This window comes from Vigna unguiculata, chromosome 11, assembly GCF_004118075.2.
Source record: "Vigna unguiculata cultivar IT97K-499-35 chromosome 11, ASM411807v1, whole genome shotgun sequence".
Taxonomy (NCBI): Eukaryota; Viridiplantae; Streptophyta; class Magnoliopsida; order Fabales; family Fabaceae; genus Vigna; species Vigna unguiculata.
Window position 1 is genome coordinate 8,924,125 of NC_040289.1, and position 19,729 is coordinate 8,943,853.

At 34.8% G+C, this 19,729-nt stretch overlaps 2 protein-coding genes across 5 annotated transcripts; one reads left to right on the forward strand and one right to left on the reverse strand.

Annotated features, from left to right (window-relative positions):
- The first annotated feature begins 237 nt into the window (after nucleotides 1-237).
- LOC114170080 (probable aminotransferase TAT2) lies at nucleotides 238-7,395 on the forward strand. Its single transcript, XM_028055561.1, has 7 exons — nucleotides 238-639; nucleotides 1,666-2,005; nucleotides 2,114-2,332; nucleotides 6,033-6,092; nucleotides 6,567-6,722; nucleotides 6,824-6,917; nucleotides 7,150-7,395. Exons 1-7 carry the CDS (start codon nucleotides 344-346, stop codon nucleotides 7,266-7,268), a joined length of 1,284 nt encoding a protein of 427 aa, XP_027911362.1. The 5' UTR covers nucleotides 238-343; the 3' UTR covers nucleotides 7,269-7,395.
- Nucleotides 7,396-14,047: 6,652 nt separating this feature from the next.
- On the reverse strand, nucleotides 14,048-17,525 carry LOC114168849. Of its 4 annotated transcripts, none has more exons than XM_028053814.1 (3): nucleotides 16,839-17,525; nucleotides 16,263-16,303; nucleotides 14,048-15,841 (listed from the first exon to the last, which is right to left on the reverse strand). In XM_028053814.1, the coding sequence occupies exon 3, from the start codon at nucleotides 14,814-14,816 to the stop codon at nucleotides 14,097-14,099; it is 720 nt and encodes a 239-aa protein (XP_027909615.1). In that variant the 5' UTR covers nucleotides 14,817-15,841; nucleotides 16,263-16,303; nucleotides 16,839-17,525; the 3' UTR covers nucleotides 14,048-14,096. The 4 variants fall into 4 exon arrangements, with proteins under 4 accessions (XP_027909615.1, XP_027909616.1, XP_027909613.1 ...); XM_028053815.1 differs by having other exon boundaries at nucleotides 14,048-15,844; nucleotides 16,839-17,515; XM_028053812.1 differs by having other exon boundaries at nucleotides 16,212-16,303; nucleotides 16,839-17,515.
- Between the last annotated feature and the right edge of the window lie 2,204 nt (nucleotides 17,526-19,729).

The following is a 19,729-nucleotide window of genomic DNA, read 5'->3' on the forward strand; positions in this document are numbered from 1 at the left end:
TAATTTAATAAAATTTCTTTGGATTTAAAATTCAATTTTTAATAAAAATTATTTTTAGTATGTATGATCATATTAAAAATTAAAGAGTAAATAAATATGAAATGTCAGGTTCACGTGTTAGCCAAGATGATTAGGTTTCTTCCACATAATTTGTGAGACAAAACCATTAAGGTATATTTTGACACGTAACAAGGTGGTTCATAGACAGTCACGCAACTATATAAACCGCCAAAAACTTTGTTTCCATGCGCAGAAACAACATAACGTGTGGTGTGGGGCGAAACCAAACTCAGAATTCTCCACTGGGCCTTCACAAATCCGAATTAGGCAGAGGCTTCAGAGCATGGAAACTGGGGCTGTGGCTATGAACAACAACAGCAGCAACGTCATCCATCACCAGAATGAAACCAGAGCAACTTCCACCATCACCATTAAGGGCATTCTCAGCCTTATAATGGAAAACATTGATGTCAATTTGGATGGTGGAAACAAGAGAGTTATTTCTCTGGGTATGGGTGACCCAACTCTCACCACATTATTCCACACACCTAAGGTTGTTGAAGAAGCTGTTGCTGACTCTCTTCACTCTCACAAGTTTCATGGCTATGCTCCCACTGCTGGTCTTCCCCAAGCTAGAATGTAATGTCTATGTTTTTTTGCCTCTCTCTTTTGGGATTTCAAAATTTTCACTCTAGCCCTGTTCATGTTTGAGAGAATGCTCAATTTGGTTATCCAAAACTTTTACGCAACTGTATTGAGTCTTTCAAAATTGTTGTTTAGCCTTGATTTTGTTGTTTTGAGAATCTTAATTTGCCTGTCCCAAATTTATTCTAGAGACAGACTTCTTCATAATGAGTTTCTTCATCTCCACTGAGTTTTTGGTCTTGGAGCGTTTCTGTACTGATATTTCTGTGTATTTTAAGGAGCAGCGACACAATAACAAGTGGAGAATCCAAATTTTCATATTATATATAAGTTAAAAATAAAAACTTATGCACAAAAACTAATTTTACTTCATGAGAAGGTTTATTTTATTTCTTTGATTTTCTTTTTCTAAAAGTGTTTAGGCATAACATTTTCCTTTTTAATTAGTCCACTTTTAGAGAATTACTATTTTTATGCTATGTCGATATTGATGATCGTTTTGGTAGGTTCTGACTTTGGCTCACTGTTCTCAGGTTTGCATGAAATTCTGTCCAGTGTGAAATTGTATGGCATTTGTTCTTGGCGTTTTCTTTATGATTTTGCATTTGGTCATGTGGTTCGGTAAAATCGTTTTTTGGGTACTATTATTACACTAGAGGCCATTAGCTTTTTTCAGATTTTGTCCCTTTTTTTTTTCCATGTTTATCATATTCAATATCTGAAACTATTTTTTCAACATTTTTTCTGCTGGTAAATAGCGAGTTCAATTAGACCAGGATCAGTTTCATTCAACAAACATGGTTTCATTGTACTAAACGTGTTCTTTTGGTTGTCACTGAACTTTAAACTGCCCAACAATTTTTCTTCAATGCATTTTTTTTTTCTGCAGTTCATATGAAGTTCTGTAAGTAACTAAGAAACAAAGTCATGTGGTTGTTTATGTTGTTTCGTCTATCTATATTTATACTACCTTATTCTAAAATTGAATACCATCTAAAGTTACTTTCTTGATGGTGACAGAGCAATTGCTGAATATCTATCTCGTGACCTTCCTTACAAGTTATCAAGTGATGATGTTTTCATCACATGTGGATGCACTCAAGCCATTGATGTTTCAGTGGCGATGCTTGCTCGCCCAGGTGCAAACATCTTGCTTCCAAGACCAGGCTTCCCAATCTATGAACTCAGTACTGCATTTAGAGGGGTTGAAGTGAGGCATTACGATCTGCTTCCAGAGAAAGGTTGGGAGGTTGATCTAGATGCTGTTGAAGCTCTTGCTGATCAGAACACGGTTGGATTGGTGATCATAAACCCTGGGAATCCTTGTGGGAATGTGTACAGTTACCATCATTTGGAAAAGGTTTGTTCTTTCTTAGTTGCCTAACATAATAGGTTTCTTTTGAGATTATGTTTCTGAAAGTTAACAGTATTAACTGGAGTTGTTGAATTGTTTGTGTATTGGACTAAGATTGCTGAAACTGCAAAACGGGTTGGAACAATTGTGATTTCTGATGAAGTATATGGCCATCTTGCATTTGGGGCAAAGCCATTTGTGCCAATGGGAGTGTTTGGCTCCGTTGTTCCTGTTCTCACTCTTGGCTCACTGTCTAAGAGATGGATAGTTCCTGGATGGAGGCTTGGTTGGTTCGTAACAAATGATCCATCTGGCACTTTTAGAGAACCAAAGGTTCGTGTCTTGGCTCACCTTTTAATCTTTTGATGAGTCTTGGATCATTGATGCCATGCTACTTGAATAATCACACCTCAATTAGAAACAAATACATTAGTTAATGTGAGAAGATCTTTAACTCATCTTATAACCGATATGTGATTAATGGTCTTAGGGATGGAAATGAACATTTTTTCAGTATGTTTGTTGATGATCTCTGTAGTGCTTTATTTTATACATGTTGAACTACCGTTAATTATTTCCTTTTTTATTGCTTCGTTCTTTAGTACTAATCTACATTGAAGTTTCAATACTTGTGTTTCGGGTGTGGGTCCAACGTCCACTTAAACGATTTTCAAATCTTTTAAATCTCCTATCCACTTAAACAATTTTCAAATCTTTTAAATCTCCTATCTTGCTCTCCGTCCATTGCTCCTAATTGTCAAATGATTGGGGTACCCGTTAAAGGTACTCCGATTTTAAAGTCAGCACAAGATCGATCGGTCAAAGTAGTAAAGATTATAATTAATGTCAGACAAAAGTTTCAACAACCATATCTTTGACCTATATTTATAGTTTTTCTCATGGGCTCGTAATTAGGGTTGGCCTAATCATGGTCCAATCATTCTTAGTCCCGATTACTAATATGTTTACGTCAATTAGACAATTAGTTGGTTTTCAGACCTCATTCTGTAAATGAGGATGGACCGCTCTAATCACATAATTTGTATAAAGGACTATAATGAATCTTATGATCAGTTCAACTAACGTTAACTGGAGATGTCCCGCCCGGTTAGTGAGGACCAACCGGCCAGGTCACATGACTTGTATAAAAGGTCATGATAAAATCCTATGGACAGTCCAACAGAAGTCAACTGGGGAGGTCCATCTTAATTGAGCTGACGACACTAAAAAACTGAGTGAAATGTTGTCGGGGTACTCGATAACATCTGTGGAAACCTTATTCGAAATCTCCACGATTCGTTCCTGTTGTCTTGGCCACTGACCGGGCCATAGAGCACAACTTGACTATTACTTAATATAAACATTTTCAAAACTAAAAAAGAAATGCTTCTACTTCTAAATTCACCATTGTTCATCATATATTTGTGATAATTGACTTTCAAATTGTGTTTGACCGTCTATTATGGGAGCGTCTAGTAATGTTATGTGTAGGAAGAAGAAGAGTTTAAATGTCCCAAAATCAATGAGTAAGAAGAAGAAAGAGTGGAAATGGAAGAAGCCAAGAAAGTATTCATCTAATAATAGGGTGGATAAAACAGACGTACGAGAAGGGTATGATCTAATAGCTACGAGTTTGTTGGGTTGGGATGTTGGTATTGTTTGTGTCAGAAACATAGAGGCTCTAAGTCATGGACTCAAGATGACTTTATCACATGTGTCCTATGAAGGAGCTCTTTAGGACCATGAAACTGAAAAAAGGAGGAGTGATTTTTCTAGGGACAACGAAGCCTGTAAGGAGGTGCAATGCATGTGGTCAATCAAGTTAAAGATATTGCAGGGAGATGCTGTTGCAAGAAGTAAGGTATGTTCCAGAAAAATATTTTTTCAATCAACATGTTTGATCTTATGGGTTTGGCAACCAAGATTGAACAAAGTATGATAAAGATTCTAAAAGGAGTGTCTATTGGGGTGAAAAAGAACAACCTTTACATATTAGACAGTTCAATAGTGATCACACGTGCATCTATGGCTTGTTAGACGATGCAATATAAGCCAAAGTTCTGGCACCGAAGGTTGGGACATCAGTGAGAGGGGTTTGAGTGAGCTGGGCAAGCAAAACCTGCTTGAAGGAGTTGGAGTTTGTGATCACTCGCACTTGGAAAGTCTCATAGATCGAAATTTGAGATTGGTAAACATGTGTCCAAAAAAGACAAAATTGGAAGCATGGGTTGAGAAAAGTGTATCTTCATTGGATATAGGAGTGAAGGGGTACAAGCTATAGATGGTTGGAACCTGGGGAGGCCAAATGGTTCATTAGCAGGGACGTTACATTTGATGAGGCTTGAATGATAATGATGTGCAACGATCAAAGAAAGGCAAGGAGAAAGTGCACGTTAAGGTGAAGCCTTCTAGTGATGGATTATATTGTCTAAAGGGGTCAGACGATGAAGCATCACACGATGAAAACCACCCTTCTTCCTCTTACTTAAGAAGGTTTGAGCGTACTGATGTGGATTCCAACTATCAATTGACGCGTGATAGGGAGAAAAGGATAATCAAACCCACAATGAGATTTAGATATGCATATTTTATTCGTTATCCTTTGACTATAACTAAAAGGATAGAATGTTCAAAGCCTAGAAGCTTCAAAACGGCTATAAAAGGTTTAAAAGTTCAACAATGGAAGGTTGCCATGGAGGAGGAGAATGAACCTCTGAAGAAGAACCATACATGGACGCATGTTAATCTACCTAGGAATCAAAAGGTGGTAGGATGTAAGCGGGTATTCATGAAGAAGGAGGAAATACTAGATGTGGAGAAGCAATTTTAATTTGAGACTGGTGGCGAAAAGTTTTACATAAGTGAAGTAGACTATAAATCTTCTCACTTGTGGTAAAACACTCTTCAGAAAGGATTTTGATGTCAAATGTTAACAAATTCAATTTGGTGTTGGAACAATTGGACATGTAGACAACTTTTCTGCATGGAATCTTCTAGAGACTGTATACATGCAACAACCTCATGGATTTATGGAAGATCAATCAAGGTTGTGTCTATTGTAGAAAAACCTATATGGCTTGAAACAGACTCTAAGACAATGGTTCAAAATTCAATGACTTCCCTGAACGCGATAGAATTCCAGAGGAGTAGTTATGATATGTCTATGTTTCGAAAATAGAAGAAAGGTGTGTGTTCTTTTTGCTCTTATATGTAGACAACATCCTTATAGTAAGCCAATATAAAAATGAGATAAAGGAGTTCTAATAAAAATTAAGCTTAGAATTTGAAATGAAGAATTTTGGTCCTACTAGGCGAATTCTTGGGATGAAAATATGCAGGATTCATAGGGTTGGAGAGTTGTCTATCTCAGCAAGGAAAATTGAAGAAGGTGGTAGAAAGGTTTAGGCTGCATGAGTCTAAGCTTGTGGGTACAACTTTAGGGTGTCATTCAAAGCTCTTAATTACCTAAGCTTCTAAGTGTCATACATCCAACATATCATTATATCGATTGCACTTTGTGACATAAGTCATTTGAGTCTGGTGAGGTCATGATCATGAAGGTAGTCTTGGGAGGGAACCCTGTGGATGTGTTTATAAATATTTTGCCAAGATCGAGATTTAAATAATGTCTGGAGCGGATTATTTTTTTATTTGAGGATAAAAGAAAGTGATGATGAAGGTCTTCCATGATTTGGAGTCAAGGTGGAGAATTGTGATGATTGATTCTTAAATCATGGGTTTGGTGAAGAGCACAAAAGGTTGTCTACTAAGAGTTTCTAGTAATGTTAAGTTTACATAGACCATCTAATGCATATATTAATTGATGTTTTAGGCTTAACTATCTTGATATAAAGCTTTATATGTATGGTAGATACACTCTGTTTGCAGACATACTTTGTTTCTAGAACCTTCCGGTAAATAAAAGTTGCTTCCTTCTATTCCTATTCTTGTGTTTTCTTGTTATTGCTAATTCGAACTCAACATTATTCAACTATCCTTATGTGATTTCCTAAACCATATGTTTCCTATGCAGGTAGTTGAGCGTATTAAAAAGTATTTTGATCTTCTGGGAGGCCCACCCACTTTCATCCAGGTTTTAAAGTTTTCTCTTGCACACTTATTTTCATTTTCAATACATAAATGGATGCATGGCTTCTATGGTTTGGCTAACAGCAATGTTCAAATCAAGGGAACTCTATCACATTTAAAGCTTTGATACTACCACCTGAAATGCAAAAGTAAAAAATATAAAACGATGAAAGGAAAATGAAGTTTAAACTCAAAATTTTCATAGCTTAAATTGAAAATATGAAAAAATAAATGTCCATTCTGCTCTAGATTTATTTCTAGACTGAACCATTGTTGCAGAGACATGTTTTAACTGATGAAAGACTAGACTAGTATTCACTGGTGGCTGCTAGCTATGTTAGCTGATCAAATTCAAGTGATTTGGTTTGGTGCTACTGATATATGTCAGCATTTCATCAGAATTTCTTGGTTAAGCAGAGTTTTCTTGCATGCCATGCATTCATCTGTTACTTATTTCTTGACGTTTCTGGTTTTACAGGCAGCTGTACCTCAGATAATTGCAAATACTGAAGAGATTTTCTTCAATAAAACCATTGACAATTTGAGGCATACTGCAGATATATGTTGTACAGAGATAAAGGATATTCCATGCATTGTTTGCCCTTACAGACCAGAAGGGTCCATGGCTATGATGGTGAGAAACTGAGGATTTTTATCAATTTATGGTTCTTTGGGAAGAGAATAAATGTCTGAACAGTGGAACTCATTTATTATGTGTTCTTGAATAAAATGCAGGTGAAACTAAACCTTTCACTCCTAGAAGATATAAGTGATGATATAGACTTCTGTTTCAAACTTGCAAAGGAGGAATCTGTAATCATTCTTCCAGGTACTCTTGCAAATCTTGCATCTCCTATTTTGGAGTCAATTCATTTATACAGAAAAATAAATTTAGTATTGAAAGGCTTCAAATTTCAAAGTTTAATAGGAAGTGAGTTTCAGTTTAATTCATTCTCACAGAACCAGTTTATAAGGTGAAAATTAACTTTCATTTTGGTATGACTCTGAACAAACTTTGAAAAATGAATTTTGTAACAAAGAAAAGCTTGAATTCTTTGCAGGAACTGCAGTTGGGCTAAAAGATTGGCTTCGTATTACCTTTGCAGCTGATCCATGTGCCCTTGGAGAGGGTATGAAAAGGATAAAGTCTTTCTGTCAAAGGCATGCAAGAAAATTGTAAAAGCATTTGTGAACCTACAAATAAATAAAATTATTACACTAATGCTGGCATTTTAATATAGCATATTGTATTTCAATTAAGCGTTCAGTTTCATGAGATATATTAATTGCAACATCATTAAAAGGCAGTATTCATATACTTTTTTAAATACCTCACCATTTAAGGATACATTGTTAATATTTAACTGTTGTAAAAGTTTTTGCAGCAATAATTGCCTATAAAATCTCTACAGAAGTAAGTTTAGTCATTAGTTAAGAAAATGTTTGTGAAATTAAACCTAACATGTTATGTATAATTTTTTCCTATTATTTTCAAATTTTGTATCTATCAATTGAACCATCAATACTATATTTTAGTTTAAAAAATCATTTGCACTCTATGTAATGTCCTTTTTTTTTTCTCTTGTGGTAAAAAGACTAAAATCCAAACCAAGTGTAACTTGTCTTTCAAAATCTTAATTTATTTAGACGTGTCATCACTTCATCAAATATCAGGAATATATTTATTATTCATTGATAAGCCTGGATTTAAATTACTAATTTCTCCCTCTCTCTCTATATATATATATTAATTATAGTCTCTATATATTAATTAAATTCTTAATTTCACATTAAATTTAAATATTTTTTAAAAAAATATATCAACAAAATAACATAGTATCAGTATAAATTTATAGAATCGATATTCTGTACGATGCCAACAAAAAACTGCACACCACACCATGCAATAACAACTCTAATAATGAGAACCGACGAAATTGTATTTTAAATATATTATTTTTACTGAAGAAAATAAACAATTATATATTTTGTAACCATGAATTATAATTTATCAATAACGAAAACACATTACATGCAGTTTCCACTTTTTTATACGACAATAAAAAATATATAATTAAAAGATAATTATTAAAATTAAAATCTATTACTAAAATATATACTGAAGTGTTAAAAAGTATGTTAATAAAAAATAATTATAAAAATAAATCTTTTAAGGGTGCTATGTGAATATAAATCATAAAATAAAATAGGTTGATTGTATTATATGGGTAAACATAGTTAAAAACAATATTAAAAACATTTACATTATTAATGGATACAGATAGATATGAGGATTCTCTATTTTGTGTCCATATTTAATTTTATTCTTTAAAATATAATTATTTATTAAATTTTTAAAATTGACTATTACTTTTACAAACATTTTTATAAAATCGTTTATATTTGTTTCTTTTTTTTTCTATTTATCAATAGTTATTCTTTCATCTTTTCTTATATATTTCACTTTATTTTTAATAAATATAATTTTATTTTATATATTAACTTAAAGAAATTACATCATCATCTACTAATATAATATCATGCATATTTAAAAAATGCGTACATACAGGCGCGACAACGCTTATGTGTGTAGACGCGACAACGACTACGTGTGTGCTAGTAAAATGTAATTTAGATATGTTCTACAATATTTAAATTGTTGAAAACGGACAAAGTTAATATTTATTAAAATAAAAAAGATTGATTAATTTTGATATTTTTTCTAGTACTTCTATTTGATTTTTTCATGGTTTGACACCTTATAATTGATTCAAATCGAATTGAATGTAAATTAATTATTTAAATATTATTTTTACTGAAGAAATTAATCAATTATAAAATTTTCAACTCTTTTTCTGACCATAAATTATAATTTATCAATAATGGAAACACATGACGTGTTTCAATTCTTTATATGATAATAAAAAAATATAATTAAAAAATAATTATTGAAATAAAAATCTATTCATAAAATTTATATTGAAGTGTTAAAAAATATGTTAAAATAGTTATAAAAGTAAATCTTGTAAGAGTGTTACGTGGCACTACGAGTGATGTCAAAAAGATTTGTATTCATATGTATATGTGGATAAAACCTGCAATAGATAGAAAATTGATATTGTGAATGAATATCTGCGAGAAATGGGTACGAGTATTTTTTTATACCTGTATGTTAATGGGTATGGTACGAGTATCATAGTATTTAAATTAAAACAAATAAAAAAAACATGATTAAAACATTAACATATCGCTTTACTTTTGAATGAGTTATTTTTTATCAATTGGTTTTAAAAAATCTCTATTTCTTTGTAAATGTCGCTTAACACTAATTAAAAGAGTTATTTGCACTTTGTTTGAAATCTATGAATGTTATACATTGTACTTTTATTTGAATTTATGGTTGAAACATATTGTTAAATATTAATTTTTTTGTAAATACTCGTGAGTATTCGTGAATATTAAAAAATATGCGGATACTCGCACATGACCAATATTTATCTAGTGGGTAGGGTATGAGGGAGCTACTACCCGTATCTTACCTGCCTAGTTGACATTCCTAACACTATAAGACAAATAACATTTAGCATCAATGGTAGTTATATTAAATTACCGTTATGTTAATTTTTTTAAAAAAATTATATAACATTTATAGTCAGTTTTAAACTGCCATTATATCCTAAATTGGATTTTAAATTTGTATAATGAGTCCTATTGTGCGTCTAGATAAACTTTTCACGCGTTTTGAATGTAGAGTGTTTTACAAAGCTTATTCACTTCTTCTTTCCATGAACCATTTTCTTCTTTTCATGAGACATCTTTTTTCTAAGAAGTATCTTCCAAAGCCATCCTCTCTCTTCCAATGGAAGCCATTCTTGTAAGACATCTTATTTTCTTCTAGCAATTTCTTTTTTTAAGAGTTTTTTTCTTCGTTTTCGTAAGATTTTTTCTTCTAATACATTATTTTTCGATTCCAATTTGATCTTTTAAGTTCCAACTTCCTATAAACCCTAATTTGAATTACCAATAAGTGTTTATTTTATTGTCTCGAGGCAAAGTTTGTCGAATCTGCAAGTGATGAAGATTAGAACCACTGTGGATGCTTGAGCTAGCTTCGATATTGCGATTGTAGCACTCGCCAAGCATATAATAGAAAAAAATTCCAAAGCCCCTAATTACATTCTCGTTTGAGCACATTGTGGCCAAGCCACCAATAGGCAAAGCTTAGCTGAAAGAGTGAGTACTACTTAACATTTTATTTTCTACATTAAGTTTTAGTATGTTTTACCTGTTTTTAACCCCAAAGTACCCGAAATTAGTTATTGGGGACCAAACTATTTTTTTTGTTTCGTAGGTTATTTCACAATCCAGAAAGTCTCTTTGGATGTTCAAGAGCTAATATATTGATAGGGGATGAAAAAGAAATGGTATTTCGAGGTACCACCCTCCACATAAGATAATGTAGAGTAAATATGAAATTTTCCTCTCTTTCAAATGTTTCTTACAATAGTAGATATAAGCAAATCTACCCTATAACAGAATTCCACCAAATGCGGAAACAAACACAAATCCTAAGAGATTTTATTCTCATTCTGCATAATGCATAATTGTAAAAGAAACTATTTCTCTTAGTGGATAAACTCATTCCATCCAGCTAATCTTGCAGTTTGCCTAGAGCTTTTCCTTATGATTGGCCTACTCACATCAATTGGGTTGTTGGTGTTACTCGGCCCATTAGCTCCCCCATTTGTATCATCTCTTGGCCCTTGGAGAAAAACCTTGTCCTCAAGGTTAAAAGTTTGTTTTATATTTGACCATGATTCCCAGGTTGTCTCTTCAGGAGAAAGCCCCATCCACTGCACCAAAACTTGTATGCTTGATGGATCAACTGAGGTGTCTTCTCGATGATTCAAAATAACTAATGGAACTAACAACGACCCATTTTGATGAGTTTCTGCAGGAAGGATGCCAACCTCTGTCAGGGGATTTCCAACACGGGGTTTCAGAATAGAACAATGGAAAATAGGATGTATGCGGGTAAGGCCAACTCATACGCCACTGCTCCAATGCGACGAATAATCTGAAAAGGACCAAAGTAGCGTTTGGCTAGCTTGTGAGGAGTACGTCCAGCCACCGAAGTTTGACGATATGGACGAAGCCTGACATACACCTAAGTCCCTACTTCAAATTGGACATCACGTCGATGATTATCCACCAACTTCTTCATGCGCTCTTGAGACTTATGCAAATTCTTGCGTAATTTAGAATTTAGCTAACAAAGCCTCACGGAAAATATCCTAGTAGTGAAAGAGGAGCACGACCATACACAATCTCAAAAGGTGTGAATCCTGTAGCTGAATGGATAAAAGTGTTATAACACCATTCTGCCCATGGAATGTAATGACTCCATTGAGTAGTTTGTTGGTGGCAAAAATCTCGTAAGTATTGCTCAAGTGTACGATTGAGCACTTCCGATTGTCCATCTGTTTTTGGGTGATAAGCAGTCGACATACGTAGTTGAGTACCATAAGCCTTGGACAGTGCTTGCCAAAATTTGCTTAAAAACAAGGGATCACGATCTGAAATAATACTCTTAGGCATCCATGGAGTTTGGACACCAAATTGATAAATAACATAGCTACTTGGTAAGCAGAATATTTAGTGTGTAGAGGGCCGAAATGGGTAGCTTTAGAAAAGCGATCGACAACTACCAAAATAGTTGTATATCCACGGGAATGAGGAAGATGGGTGATGAAATCCATGGTCAGGTATTCCTAGAGTCGAGTGGGTGGTGCAAAAGGTTGGAGGAGTCTCGCTGCCTTTTGAGGGCTATACTTAATTTGTTGACAGATCACACATCTTCGAATAAAATCCTTAAAATCCTTGGACATCGCTGGCTAGAAAAAAATTTCCTGCAATTGGTTAAGGGTCTTAACCAATCCAAAGTGACCAACCAAAGGGGTTGAATGAAATTTTGTCATCAGTACTTCACAAAAAGGAAAAGAGAGGGGCAACCAAATTTTTCCCTTGAAAAAAAATCAGGTTATCTCGGAGTTTATAATCAATTGCAATTTCAGCACCTTGTTCAATATCTCGTTTCTTGGACTGAAATTGTTGGTTGGACTGAAGAATTGTGCGTAATTCCTCCAAAAATTGGAAATGAGGAACTGTCATGATGCATAGTTAAGAGTTGCTATGTTTGTCAAGAATTCGTGATAATGCATCTGCAACAGCATTATTGCGACCAGGACAATATTGAATCATGTAATTGTACCCCAACAATTTACTCATGTAAAATTGTTGTTCCGGCGTTTGAACAGTTTGAGTCAAGAGATCTTTCAAAGGCTTGTGATCTATTTGTATGATGAAGTAATTGCCTAAAAGATACTGTCGCCACTTTCTGATAGTTGTTGTAATGGCATGGAGCTCCCGCAAATACGTAGAAGCCTCTCATCATACGAGGACAAAATTTCTTACTAAAAAATGCCACTGGTTTTTGGTCCTAGGATAGAATTGCCCCCATGGCGGTACCTGATGCATCCGACTGAACTACAAATGTTCTTGTAAAATTCGGTAGGGTCAACACCAGAGTAGTAGACATGGCTTCCTTAAGTTTATCAAATGCATCTTGAGCCTGTGGAGACCATTGAAACGCATCCTTGCACAACAAATCTATGAGGGGTGATGCCAAGGATGCATAATCGCAGATGAAAATCCTGGGAGACCCAAAAACCCTTTCAAATCCTTGACAAATCTAGGGGTTGGCCAAGAAATCATAGCTTCAATTTTGGAACCGTCGAGACCCACTGATCCTACACTAACTATGTGCCCCAAATATTCAATATGTTGCAACACAAAACAACATTTGGACACTTTCAAATGGAATTGGTTATTTAAAACCAATTGAAAAGTGGTTTCCAAATGAAGTAAATGATCAGACCAGGAAGTACTATAAATTAGAATATCGTTAAAAAAGACGATAATAAACTTCCGTAAATGGGGCCGAAAGAGTTCGTTCATGGTGGCTTGAAATGTTGCTGATGCATTGGACAAGCCAAACGGTAGCACACAAAACTCATAGTGTCCATCATGCATGCGAAAAGCCATCTTATGTATATCATCTGGGCTCATGCAAATATGATGATAGCCTTGTAGAAGATCCAATTTAGAGAACCAAACTACCGCACCCAATTCATTTAGTAGTTCATCATTGTTGGAATTGGAAAGCTATCCGATACCGTGATCGTATTAAAGGCGCGATAATCAATGCAAAAACGCCATGTGTGGTCCTTTTTCTTCACTAGGAGAACCAAAGAAGAAAATGCATTAGTGCTTGGACGAATTTCTTCTGTGTCCAACATACGATTTACTTGCGTCTCAATCTCTTGTTTCTGAAAATATGGGTAACAGTAGGGACGCACCTTCACTGGAGCGGAATTGGGAATAAGTGGTATTGTGTGGTCTGTTTGATGTTTTGGTGGAAGGGAAGTGGGTTCCTAAAAAAGGATTTGATATTGGTAGAGTAGGGAAGACACATCTGGGTGAATAGAATCAGAGATGGATTTGGTAGGGCTAGGCGATGCCAGAGAAAGATGAAATCATTTTGAGATCTGTCCCCAGTGTGATAAACGGTGAAGTTGATGAATGGAAATAGCCATGGGTTCAGGTTGTGTTTCTCCTAGAAGTTTCACCATCTTTCCATCCCATGTAAACTGCATAGTAAGCTGTTCATAATCAGTTCACATAGGGCCCAAACTTTGTAACCATTGCACTCCTAAAACAGTTTCAGGCCCACATAGGTCGATCAGATAAAAGTCCACCAAAAAAGGTTGCTTCTGAATCAGAAAGGGAACCTTAGTGCAAACCTGAGAACATGTCAAAGCATGTCCATTCCCTATTGTTACAGAAATGGGTTTAGTTGGGCTGGCAGGATGGCCCAATTCACAGGTCCATGTGGACTGCAAAAAAATGTGAGAGCTTCCACTATCCACCAACACCCGAATCGGGTTTGTCAAAATATGACACGTGACATGAAACATCTTTGGGTGAAATGGCCAGAAAGGGCAGTCAGGCTCAACTGTGCAGAACCCGTAGCATCTGGCTTGAGAGACTCCGGGGGTGATGTTTCCGAGATGGGTTGTTCCTCATCATCATGAATTAGGAGGAAAAAATGTGATTTACAATGATGGTCAGGACTGTATTTATCATCACAATTGTAGCAAAGGCCTTTATCACATCGGGCTTGCATGTCGGAGGCGGACAAACACTTATAAGGGAGTGCCAATGAGGATGGTGTGGGTAATAATGGTGTGTGCGTCGTTGTGAACGTAGAGGTGGATAGTGTCTTGGAAGGGGTTGGGGAATAACCAAATTTGTCTTCCTGCAGTTTGGCCAACTCCACTGCTTCAGAGAAAGTGACAGGTTGAAAGGCGAGAACCTCGCGTTGAATGTCTAGGCGTAAGCCAGAAATGAAACACTCAAGCATGAATAATGGAGGAACATCGGTGATACGATTGGAAAGACTCTCAAATTTGGTGAGGTACTGCAAAACATAATTGGTTTGTGATAATTTGCACAAGCGGCCTTTGATGTTGTGAAAATGAGAAGGGGCAAATCGTGTTTCCAGGGAGTGGAGAAATTCTGGCCAGGTGCGAAGCATGTTATTGCGCTCCATCCATTGGAACCAACTGAGTGTTGGATCATCCATGTAGAAAGAAGGAGTTCGAGTCATTCGACTTCAAAAATTTGATAATATTCGAAAAAACGGGTTACTGCAAAAATCCAATCCAAAGGATTAGACCTATCAAACTGTGGACAATCGAGACGAATAGGGGGCATGACTTTATGTGATGGGGACGGTGTAAGGGTGGTGGTTGGTTTGGTTTGGAGGGCGACCACATCATGAGAAAGGCCATTGATATGCTTGTTGAGGCGAGCCAATTGCTCAATCAGAAGATCGATGGAGGCTTGAGAAGCCATTGAAAGCACCAAATGATAGGGGATGAAAAAGAAATGGTATTTCGAGGTACCACCCTCCAGATAAGACAATGTAGAGTAAATATGAAATTTTCCTCTCTTTCAAATGTTTCTTACAATAGTAGACATAAGCAAATCTATCCTATAACAGAATTCCACCAAACGCGAAAACAAACACAAATCCTAACATATTTTATTCTCATTCTGCATAATGCATAATTGTAAAAGAAACTATTTCTCTTAGTGGATAAACTCATTCCATCCAACTAGTCTTGCAGTTTGCTTAGAGTACAGTAATAGCATATTACATCGATTTTTTTCGACATATTACATCAATTTTATAACCGATGTTATATCGGACGATGTAATAAGTGAAGACGTATTACATCGATTGTCGAATAACCGATGTAATAGATAAAACAGATATTACATCGGTTGTTTATGGGAACCGATGTAATATCTTGTACTATTTTTTTAAAATACAGTACAGGTTCTTCTAGCTTCTAAACCAAAACCTGAAATCATGACATTCTCCTTTCATTTTCTATAGCAGGGTATATACATATCAAATATGTCAATCAATAAGAAATTACACAAAAAATAGTTAAACCAATTGATACATAGAAAAAAATATATCAAATGCACCTTGGTGAAAGTCCAATATCTATTAAGAAAAATAATAAATATGTGAACCCACAAGTTGCAGCTATGTTGTTGAGTATGTGTCCCATTCCATAATAAAAGATAATCCATCTTCCCAGGACTTGGTATATGTGTCATCTGCTTCAATGATAGTACCCATTGTAGGGCCCTTAATTAGAGTTATTACCAAATGTAAACTTACAAGGAATAAATGCAACACTTTAGCTTACAATCCTTTTCATGTTGTTTACTTTTTTTTTATCTCCCATACTGTATGTAAAAAAACAAACCCAACAATTAAAACTAGGGTAAAAAAAAGGCTACAGGGAGGAGAAAATGAAAGGACATTATGGATTTTGGTTCCTCTTTCATGTAGTTTATAACCTAACAATTTACCCCTTTCATAAAACTAAGCCAAATGATTTTCTTTTTTTATTAAAAATCATGTGAGATATTTGTAAGATCATGCGAGAAGTAAGATTTTGCCATCATATTATTAAAATTTTACCAAATGACAAGCATCATGTTTCTCTTCTAGATCATCATGAAAATCATCTACCTTAAAATGCTCATCATCATCACCAACCACTCTAGGACAACCTGCAGGGAAGTTAAAACCATATTATTATCATACTCACATGTTGTCATTGATTTTGGTTTTGGACTAATAAACGAAGACTCTATGCCAACTAATAAAATCGACTAATCATCTCCGAACATAAATCATCTTTGCATACGAGACCAGAATTTCCACAATGAATTAGAAGATTCACATAATTTCTTATATGATCAGCACCATCGGATACAGAAGGGGACACTTTTCTTCGTCCACATATTCACTCTTGGCCATGATTCGAACACGGACATATTTTTTAGGCATGCATCTAAATTGGAATACTTAAGTATCGGCAAATTATTCAGAGGGAAATTGACTTTTAGGAGGATAGAACATGCTAACTTCCACCAATTCTATGTATCTTTTCAAATTTATCAATAATTAGGTAGCAGGAAACTATTCAGAAGGAAATGAGAAATTGCAAATAGAAATTTAGGAAGATAGAACATATCAAGTTCCATCATTGCTTCACAAGTGGTTCTAATTCATATATTCAGAAGCGATGTAGAGGAAACTCACCAAAAAACGTAGTGTTGCTGTGTAATCCTGACCTAGCATGATCTCTTTCATGAAAAATTGCAAACCCATGCCCTCGAAAGCCCTTCCATGATGCAGTGCTCTGTTTTTTGGCTTGAAAGAAACCCTAGACCCCAACAAACCACAAACACCAGAAAACTCACCGGAAAAAAATGCCTACACCACCACACTTTAACGCACAACACCTAAACACAAAAACCCTTTTCGTTGGTGGCGGGGAAGAAGCACGATGCAGCGGCGACATAGAGCTAGGGTTGAGCGGCAACGACTTATTCGAACTCTAGTTTTCCTACTCCAGATGTCCAAAAACAAAACGAATCGTTCAAGAAAAAACACGACCTGAGAAAGTGCGGGATTGGCGGTGCTGGAGAATATTCTCAGACGCGTGTTGTTCCGGTGAACCAAATCCCAAATCTGCGCGTTCGGCGCTACGACGTAGCTCGGAATCGCGTTTCCGCCAGCGACCTCGCTAGCGCTCGGCCTACCGTTCTCCAACTGCACTGATTCTATCGCCTTGCAGTGCTGAAGAAACGCGCGTCGTGAGTGAAAAGAGAATCGGAACGAAAGAGAAGAAAGGAAAGGCACGTTTTTGAATAAAAACTAATACTACATCGGTTACCCGCACAACCGATGTAATATTGTTTCCAATATTTATGAAATTGCCACCGCATTATCTATTACATCATTTTCTTAATAAATGATGTTAAATGTCGTTGTTATATCCACATTTTACACTAGTGGCACTTTTCCTTATGATTGGCCCACTCACATCAATTGGGTTGTTGGTGTTACTCAGCCCATTAGCTCCCTCATATGTATCATATATTTACCAAAGTTTTGGTATCCTGGTAAGTTTTATAATCTCAGAGGGGTTTGAGAATATTATATATGTCCAAAGTGGTAAAAATCATTCATTTTAGTATTTTCGAAAAAACTTCGTTGAGATAATCGATTATCTCAGGAGATAATTGATTATTGCAGTGTGTCTCATATTTTTTAGCTCTAAAATAATCAATTATCTTAGGTGATAATTGATTATCACCAAATCTAGAAATTTATGTTCTTGGGTAGGAAACAATAATTGATTATCCTGAGCTGATAATCAATTACCTTGCAAAGCAGGACATGTATTTTTAATTTTTTTACCGTTTAAGTGAGCTTTTCGAAAATTTAGACCATAAGCAACAACTCAATATTTCATAAATGCAAATAAGTATGTTGGAGCTCATTTTGTTAATATAACCTTGCCCTCTTTAAAACCTTTTTTTTTCTTTAATCTTTAGAATGACACTTGATCCAGGTGGAGTATTTATTCTTGAAATGTTTGTTTTTATGTGAATATTACATGTAGGGGGAGTTTATCTCTTTAAGGAGGAGAAATATGCAAGTCTTAATTAAGAGGGAGTTTTATTTTATTAAGTTATCAGATTTAGAGGGAGCTATCTAAAGGATTCATTTTTTATTGATAAAAAAAATGGGGAGATATATTTGTGTTGATATCTTATGATAACTTGAATCTCTTTTAGGGGGAGATATGTGTTTATGTTTATGTCTTGTAATACCTTGTATTTTAAAGCGGTGGAGAAAAGTTATTTATTTATCTCCTTGATTTACTACTTTTTCTCTTAAGTTGTTGATTGAGAACAAGCATATCACAAGTCTTCAACCATTTTTTATCATCATCAAAAAGGGAGAAATTATTGACAAAAAAGAAGATGGACATCTTGCTTCAATAAGGAGTTTTGATGATGATGACAACGACTTATGAACAAGTACGGAAGACTTAATGATTTATGGAAAAAATGTTGAAGACTTAAAGAATGCTTAGATTCAAGAGATACATTAAAGACTTAAGAGTTTAGTTGTTAAAGTATTGTAATTTGTGTATCTTATTTAAAGTAGTTAAATTAGTAGGTCAAGACTCCAAAGGAAGAACACAAGCAATAGAGTAGTGAACGAGTTTTAATTTTTTCAAAAGTCATTGGAATAATCGATTATCTTCAGTGATAATCGGTTATCTAAGTAAACATTGATTTTCCATAAAAGCCTCTATGATAATCGATTATAACTTATGATAATTGATTATCTCTAGTAGTTGTGACTTAATCTTTCATATTTTTAACCTAATTTCGAAAGTGGCTTCTATAAATGAAGGTGAGAGTTCATTTTACAAAATACAGAAGTTAAAGAAGTTTGAGTACTTGAGAACTCTCTATGGAAAGACTTTGAAAAACCTAGAGTGGGTAGAGCGATTTCACCAAGTGAGTTCTTGTGGAATTATGTATTGTTGTTGTTGTTAGGAGATGTTGTAACATCCCGGTCAGATATTACGAATTTAAATAATAAAATAAAGAAATATGAATAATACCTCATTTATTAGAACTTCATTTCCCAAAAATACAGGAAAATTTAGAACATTTATTACATCAATAATGTGCGAAAAACCACAATTTATAATACTCGCTTACAATATCAAAAGGTTTACAAAAATTACTTAAATCCATAAGTGATAACCATTGATGCACAGATACGATATGTGTATCGAATACGACACGTATCCGATACATCGATACGCTTATTTTCAAAATAATAGGATACGATACGTGATATATACGTGATATATGAATATTGAAAAGTGTACAATAATTCTTACAAATATAATAAATATATGATTGTTAATGTGGGAATCCAAATTTCCTAATTAGAGACCAATTATTTTGGTAGCCAACACCTAGTAGCTAATGTTAGTGATCAATTTAAAAATCAATTCATAATTGAAACTATTTTAATTATCAATTTAGAGACCAATTATAATTTTTTGAAACTATTTTAGTTGTCAATTTGGTCAAATAGTGACTAATTAATTTTTGTCA

Coding starts and splice junctions, on each gene's coding strand:
- LOC114170080 (XM_028055561.1), top strand. CDS start 344: ATGGAAACTGGGGCTGTGGCTATGAACAACAACAGCAGCAACGTCATC. Junction 6,093..6,566: donor GCCCACCCACTTTCATCCAG/GTTTTAAAGTTT, acceptor CTGGTTTTACAG/GCAGCTGTACCTCAGATAAT. Junction 6,723..6,823: donor AAGGGTCCATGGCTATGATG/GTGAGAAACTGA, acceptor AATAAAATGCAG/GTGAAACTAAACCTTTCACT.
- LOC114168849 (XM_028053814.1), bottom strand. CDS start 14,816: ATGACTCGAACTCCTTCTTTCTACATGGATGATCCAACACTCAGTTGG.